Source organism: Solanum pennellii, chromosome 12 (genome assembly GCF_001406875.1).
Source record: "Solanum pennellii chromosome 12, SPENNV200".
Lineage (NCBI taxonomy): Eukaryota > Viridiplantae > Streptophyta > Magnoliopsida > Solanales > Solanaceae > Solanum > Solanum pennellii.
The window spans coordinates 7,928,134-7,935,892 of record NC_028648.1 but is presented as its reverse complement, the minus strand read 5'-3'; the positions used below and the strand labels follow the sequence as shown (position 1 = coordinate 7,935,892).

General features: G+C 32.2%; 2 protein-coding genes across 2 annotated transcripts; one reads left to right on the top strand and one right to left on the bottom strand.

The window, feature by feature from the left end:
* The first annotated feature begins 1,614 nt into the window (after positions 1 to 1,614).
* LOC107007052 (MADS-box transcription factor PHERES 2-like) lies at positions 1,615 to 2,344 on the top strand. Its single transcript, XM_015205521.2, has one exon. It carries the CDS (start codon positions 1,667 to 1,669, stop codon positions 2,342 to 2,344), a length of 678 nt encoding a protein of 225 aa, XP_015061007.1. The 5' UTR covers positions 1,615 to 1,666.
* Positions 2,345 to 3,410: 1,066 nt separating this feature from the next.
* LOC107005788 (FCS-Like Zinc finger 14-like) lies at positions 3,411 to 7,759 on the bottom strand. Its single transcript, XM_015204443.2, has 2 exons — positions 7,046 to 7,759; positions 3,411 to 3,827 (listed from the first exon to the last, which is right to left on the bottom strand). The coding sequence occupies exons 1-2, from the start codon at positions 7,549 to 7,551 to the stop codon at positions 3,668 to 3,670; spliced, it is 666 nt and encodes a 221-aa protein (XP_015059929.1). The 5' UTR covers positions 7,552 to 7,759; the 3' UTR covers positions 3,411 to 3,667.

Here is a 7,759-nt window from a genome sequence, read left to right as displayed (position 1 = left end):
GGGGGGGGGGGGGGGGGGAGAAGGTCTGAGCGGAGGCAGGAACATACATACTTTAGGATTTTATTTTTTTAATTATAATTATTTTCGAGCACAAAAGACAGATTGCTTTTTTTTTTTTAAGACAGGTGGCTTCTTTTAATTAATTAGTTTGTCATGTCATGGCAAGTGCATCACACACACTTGACATTTTTTGTTGATTATCAAAATGTGTCTAATAGGAAAAATTTTATACAAGTAAAAGTGTTCAATAGATAAAAGGTTAAATTGAGGTGTCCAAATGAATAATAAGGACAATTTTAAGGGGCCACAGATGACTTTGGCCTATAATAAAACTTAAACCAAAATCAAATTAATTGTAATGCAAAAAAAAAAAAAAATCAATTGAACACTAAGAATGACAATAATGTTGAATATTTGTTCTTTAGTTTTACATTGGTTAGACAATTAAAATACGTAATGTAATTTTAATTTTCCTCAAATATCTAGTATTAATACTTATTAAACTTATTTTAGCATGATTCGGTATTTTTAAATTATGATTATTTTCATTATGACTTTACAATTTTTATTTTATATGATGATTTCATTATTATTTTTTATTGAACATTTTTGTGTCATCAATACTCATATAATTTACTTGTACTGCAAATATTTCTTTACTCCTACCAAAATGTAACTATCTAAGTCATTTCTCAAGAAAATAACACAAAATATGATATGATTAATGACACTAAAATATCCACAAAAAAAATAAATAATAAAATTGCGTAAAACAAATATTTTGCAAATTAATAAGTCATAATGAAATTGATCATATTTTAAAGTACTAAATCATGCTAAAATAAGTTCAATAAGAATTAGTTATATGACTAAATATTAAAAAAAAGTAAAATTAGATCATGTATTTTTAATTGTCTAAATCTATGTAATACTAAAAAACAAAAATCCAATATTCTTGACATTCTTAGTGTTGAATTGATTTTCTTTTTCCATTAGTATTATTTTGATTTTTATTTAAATTTTATTATAATTATCAACATGTACGAACTATAATCTTTATTAGATCATTAAGATTTCTAACTTCCAAACATGAAATAAATATATTAAAAGATAAACACTATGAAAAAGTATAAGAGATATTTAAAATTTTTATCAAAGTAAGTATTTTTAAGTATAAATGAAATTTTAAAATTATATATATAATGTCGGATTGTTTTTTTTTAGTTGAAACCAAACCAACCCAAATATAGTCGGGTTTTTTTTTTACAACACCAAACCAAGTCAAACTAAACCACTAGTCGGGGTTGTTTTTTTTTAGTTTGACTTGATTTATGGTTTGGTTCGATTTTCGGTTTGGTTTTGTGCACTCCTACTTTTATGGTAATATCACAATGTAAATATTGCGCTTTTGGTCTCCAAAAATAATTATGAAATATGACCTGTCGAAAAATTTCAATTTTAAACTTTTTAAGGAAAAGAAGTAAAACAATTTTCTTAAAATCGGATTACACTAATCAATTTATTTAAAATTTGGACCCCAATTTATGATATTTCTTGATTTGACTACATTAATCATTCTTGTTTGACATTTATAAAGGCCAGACGCCTCTTCAAGTCATATATTCTACTCCAGAAGAAAGTGTTTATTTATGTTTGAGTATCAAATATGGCTACAAAAAGGCTTAGGGATACTAGGAATTATAGTGAAAATGCTAGGACCTCCATCTTAGATAGAAGAGTAACAAGTTTGTTTAAGAAAGTAGAAGAACTCTCTATTCTGTGTGATATAGAAGTCGCTATAATTATTTTTAAGCCAGGGAGTATCCAACCCATTGCTTGGAAATCTGCAAGTCTGGCTCAGGATGTCTTAACAAGGTATTTAAGTTGTGAAGCGAATGATGAGATTAAAAGTATTGTCAAACATGAAACCTATCTTCAAAAGAAAGCAAAAAAGAAAGAAAAAGAAATTAGCAAATTAGAGAAAATGAATGAGGAGAAGGAAATGGAGCTCCTTTTCAACCAACTAGTGGAGGGAAAAAATATTAATGAACTTGATGCAAGACAAATGAAAGGTTTGTTAAAGGTGTGTGCTGCTAAAACGGCTAGAATAAATGAAAGAAAGGAACAACTGAAACAACCTCTAAATCCTCCATCTAACAACGAAAATGTCATCCTACCAGCAAGTCCAACAGGAGATTTATTCAATGACTCGTGGTTTATTGAGACGATGACTTCCTTAGGGTATGGAAGTGGTATAAGGTATGGAAGTGGTACAAAGTCTGCACCAACAAAAGGCAATGACACCAATGTTGGAGATAATGGACATTCCAAGGATCTCGATTGAGAATATAATAATTACGTTATCCTGTTATTGTTTTTTCATGTTGCTTTTTTCATAGTATGTGTCTTAATTTGTTGCATATTTTTATCCATTTCGTGTTATCGTATTTTTATTTCAATTATTTATGAATGTTCTGTTGGAAAAATAGACTAATGTTGTTCAATTTAACAAGTTATTTCTGTCAAACTCTATATATTTATTTTTCTTCAGTTTAGCAGCTTATGGTGTTTGATACAAAATGTGTACATTAGGGGTGTCAAATGGGCGGGTTGGATTGAAATTAGAAATATTAAAATGGGTTCAACAAAAAAAGGATTGGGTCTGACCTGCCCAAGTTTACTTTGGGCTCAAATGAGCTAAAAAATGGGTTGGATCTTGGCCCGACCAATTTGACCCGATTAATCTCAATAATTTAACATATTGATATTTAACTTTTATAATCACAAATTGAATTCCCGCTCAAGAATTTTTTGTTAAAAAAGTAAATAAATGGATAGATAAATCCCAAAAGATGTTAAATAGATAATAATCCATACCTTCAATGTAAGAACATATTTTAGTAAAAAGTTGTAAAATGGATTAAAATTGGAGATTGAATTGAACTCAATTAAGAATTCTCTTCAAATGGGTTAAGCTTGAATGAGTTGAGAATGAACTCAATTCAAATTATCTTGAGCCCAACCCTTAAAATTCTGAGCGGTTTGGATGAGTTACCTATATTTGGGTTCACTTTTGACACCCCTACTGTGCATTATGTACGCCAACCTGATTAACCTCAAAGACAGAAAAACAAGCAGGTTGCTGTACATAATGAATCTAGTTGTTGCAGTTATGAAGTATGAATCACAGGGACTCCCAACATTGCTTGGTTTAAACAGGCTATTAATGGCTAAGAGTGTCAGCTTCACTCATTAACCAAATATCGGTTGCTTAAAACACAAAGCAAACTGGCCAACAAAAGGTAAGATACTCTATAGGTACGAATCCTAGGGAAGAAATCAACAAATACTGACCTTTTGCAGCAGAAGTTTAGCAGAACACTTTTATACGAGATATCCAACAAGTTCACTGGAATCGAAAAATGTAGAAAGATTTCAATTGTATAAAGATATATATTTAAATATGTGTGTGGTCTTTAGATATAAAAATTGTGATGTCTATTCTTGGCGGGTTTAACCAAACTACGAAACTCTCTCCCTCTTAATAGGTTCTAACAAAACTTCAGAACCTTTGGCAGGCAGAACAACATTCCATTACTCAAAATTGAACATATTTAGATCTTTTTATGCATTGAGTTAGCTTCCCAGACCTGTATCACCAACTTACTTATGCCACAGCAACACCACCGGAAAACTGCATTGTTCCAGAGCGAGGAGAGGCAGAGAACTCGGGCGATTTCATGGCTAAAGAACCACACTTCTCTTTATGTTCATCGATTGAGATTTGTTTCAAACGGCACTCTGAGCTACAAAATGCCTTCTCTCCTCTGCATGAGCATCACACAGAAAAGAGGTGATATTAGTAAACCTGTACTTCATTCCCCAAGTTTGATAAGACGGGGATAATATCTATTTTCCCTCCAAAATATATATGTCCTACTCTATACCTAAAATTCTCCAAATCAAAAGCACAAACTACAGTGCTTATACAACAAGATACACTGCAATATCTGGAGGAAACAGCCAAAATTTTACAAACAAATGAAAACCATTTGGTACTTTCCTACCAAAAGCCTTAGGTCATAAACTTCAATAATATATTGATGAAGAAAAACTGAATTATTTCCAACTAGGAAGCTTAATATAGCAGCAAAAAGAAGAAGTGTGTAAGAAGAATGACTGAAATTACAAGCAGAGAAATAGGAGATATTAACGGACAATGCAAAAATATCAATATCTCCCACAAGCCACACAAAAACTATAGTTCATGATGAGTTCTAAAATCAAGAAATTTGTCCTTCATGAATCTGAAAATTAAAATTGAGAATCACCACAGAGAATTGAGTAATAACTCTGACAATGTTTCTGAGGAAGTGAATTAAAGAAATCAGGTTTATATTAAACTCCGGATGGACTTGGTTCGTATGCATGATTACTATAACAAAGTCATACAAGGCAACATCAGCAGTCTAACAACAAAGAAAACTAACTGAACAAATTAAGCACAATGTACTAATCTAACACTTGTCAAAGAATTTATTCCCCTTGCTTCAGGATATGCATGTTAAACAAGTAAAATATGAGAAGCACAAGTCCACTACTGTGTAAGTTGGAACAGGATACCAAAGGCCTAAGTCAGATGATAATTATAAGGGAAAAAGGGTCTGATATACCCCTCAACTTTGTCATTTGGAGCTGATATACCCCTCGTTATAAAAGTGGCTCATATATGCCCTTACCGTTATACAAACAGCTCACATATACCCCTGCCATTACAAAATGGCTTACATATACCCTTCATTTAACGGAAATTAATAAATTAGTTTAAAATTTATATTTATTACTTCTAATTTTTTTTAAAAAATTATTTAGGGGTATATATGATTCTTCTATCAAAGTTCAAGGTATATTTTAATTTTTTTCATACATAAATTATTTTTTGACTTTTTTATTATTACTATTTGAGTTTCTTATACTTATTTTGTTTTTTTCTTTTTATTCCTTAGTTTAAAGAGAAAAAAAATTAAACTATTTTTTTTGTGTTTAATTTCGTATTCGAAGAAAAAATTTGGTCATCTACAATAAGTTTTACAAGAATATTAGTGAAACATAAATAAATTTGATTATCAAAATAATGATTATAAATTAGTCATTGAAACAAAAAAAAAGTCAAAAAAATATGTTTGACTCGGATTAAATTTACTCATATGGGATTATATTTTTTGGAAAAAAAATAAAAATTTAGATTAAAATTATTATTTTTTCATTTTCGTTAGAGGAAAAGGGTATATGTGAGCCATTTGTTTACAAGTAGGGGCATATATGAGTCACTTTCATAACAAGGGGTATATCAGCTCTAAATGACAAAGTTGAGGGGTATATCAGACCCTTTTCCCTAATTATAAAAACAAGAACACTTAATAACGCAAAAACAGAATGCAAAAGGAGGAGGAGAATTTACTAGTTAAGTATTCAAGGTTACTGCACCCTACACGGACATGACTATTGCGTGGAATTTGGAGAAACTGATTAGCCACACTGACAGCAAACAAAATATTTGATTGTGCGATGCTAAGATAATTGAGCCTGACGTGACCTGTAGATCCTTTAAAGGCTTCCCTCTTTCCGAGGAGAATCTATTGCTTAGGTCTATGAAAGTATCAACAATTTGCAATAAAATGAAGATAGAGCATTGCTACCCAACTGACTTAGAACATTTCCATTTGCAAACCTTCTAAATCCAGATGGGAATAACATTTTCCTCAACCAAAAGAACAAAGCAGATAGAAAATTTGGACATCCACAAATTTCAAACCAGATTCGTGTAGACAGTAGATCGCAGCATAAAGAATAGATGGATTTGCATCAACATGTTCTCATTTGCAATACATGCTTCATATTATTAGAAAACTAAAAAAGAAAGTAAATGTCAAAAGATAATCATAATTCTCTAAGGAAAAGACGAGCCAACAACACAAAGTTTGTTTTTTTGATGACAAGGGAAACCCGCAGCCGCTACCCTTTGGGTGCGGACAGGGTAAAACCCTCGCTCCTATGCGATAGCTCGCAAACCAAGTAGGAGAGGTAACGCGCACTAAGCAAGCCTGGTGCGACCAGAAGGCAAACCGCTTGCTCTCGCTGGCAAGGGGTTTCGAACTTGATACCTCCAAAATGGAAGTCCCAAGCCCAAACCACTGGGCCACCCTGAAGGGTCCAACAAACACAATTTTATGGTCCACAGACAGCTATATTTAAAAGTTCAGAAGTATGAATTGAATGAATAAGTCTCAGACCATAGTTCTCAACCACCATCACAACAATAACATTCATTCAGATTTTACGTTAACTGCTGCAATTAAAACTGAACAGATAAAAGAATATGAATTAAATTTTGAAAGTAAGCAAAACTGCTATCCACATCGAGTAACCAACTAAATATGATCGACATCATTACTGATAGGACTCTAGGACATTCTCTCTTATTGGGTTAAGCAAACTATTTCACGATGATCTACTCGTACTAATGAGATTTCATCGGTTAAAAACATTATCAAATGAATTTTCATTTTAATTGAAACCATACAAAAGGAAATAAAAGCATTGTATGCTCTAAAATTGACTTAAATACAAAGCTGCTACTTTCTTTTGATGACAACGATAACCTACAACCGCTACTCTTTGGATGTGCACATGCTAAATTACGCTCATATGCAATAGCTCGCAACAACATAGGAGAGGTAAACTAAACTAGACAAGCCCCCCAAAAGGCCAATCCTTGTTGCGCAGGCAAGAGGTTTCGAACTTTGAGATCTCCATAATGGAAGTCCCAAGCTAAACCATTCGAACCACCCCCAAAAGATTGAAAATAAACTAGTTTCTCAAAGATAATCAAAGTACAAAACTATGGTGTTGGAGCATTACAAATTTCATAAAATGGAAATCTAAATCCACAGTTAAAAGCCTTCAAATAACAGAATCAAGAATATGACAGATTATACAGAACAATGATAAGAAAAACAACACAAAAATGAGAGTTGCAATGAACCTGTAAATGAAAATGTCCAACCCCTCAAGGTGCTTATGGCATAAAGAGCAAATATTAAGGAAATCCGCAGCCCTAAAAGCATCAGGAGGAGCAGAGGCAGCAGCAATACCAGTTTTATGATACCCATTTCCCAGAAATTGATCATCATAATATTCCATTTTCTTAACCAAATTGGAACCAACATGAGAAATCACACGAGTATACTCTTCACACATCTCCATTTCCTCAATAGTAGGTTTTTTCTTTATCTTATTATAAAAATTATTGTTACCCGAAATTGGTATCGGCGTCGTCGAAGTTGGTCTTGGCGAAATAACCAGAATTGGAGGTTTATTACATTTCTGATTATTGGACAATGCTGCAACAATACCAAGGCCAACAACACCATTAGGTTCTTCAAATTTGTTTGGAGATTTGGTAGATTTAGGTGAATTAATGATATCAGTGGGGGCAAAAAGGGAAAGATCGATGGATAATATCTTCTTACGACCCCTCACTTCAGCCATTTTTTTTCAAAAAAGAACAAAGAGAGACGCATATAGTTCTCTCTCTGTTCTTGAATTTGGAATTGAGGTTTTTGTTTTTGCAGATTCAAAGAGCGTAGAGGAGAAAAGGACAGTTGTTTTCTCCTCTTTTGGATTATATCGAAAAGAGGAACTTTTGTTTTCAGGAGAATGGAGAATATAAAACAAGTCACGTAAAATACATTGCCCA

Bases quoted from the DNA above. Each gene is read 5' to 3' on its own strand.
- LOC107007052 (XM_015205521.2), top strand. From the start codon at position 1,667: ATGGCTACAAAAAGGCTTAGGGATACTAGGAATTATAGTGAAAATGCT.
- LOC107005788 (XM_015204443.2), bottom strand. From the start codon at position 7,551: ATGGCTGAAGTGAGGGGTCGTAAGAAGATATTATCCATCGATCTTTCC. The intron at 3,828-7,045 runs GTTCATTGCAAC...ATGCTCATGCAG, and splicing joins TTGGACATTTTCATTTACAG to AGGAGAGAAGGCATTTTGTA.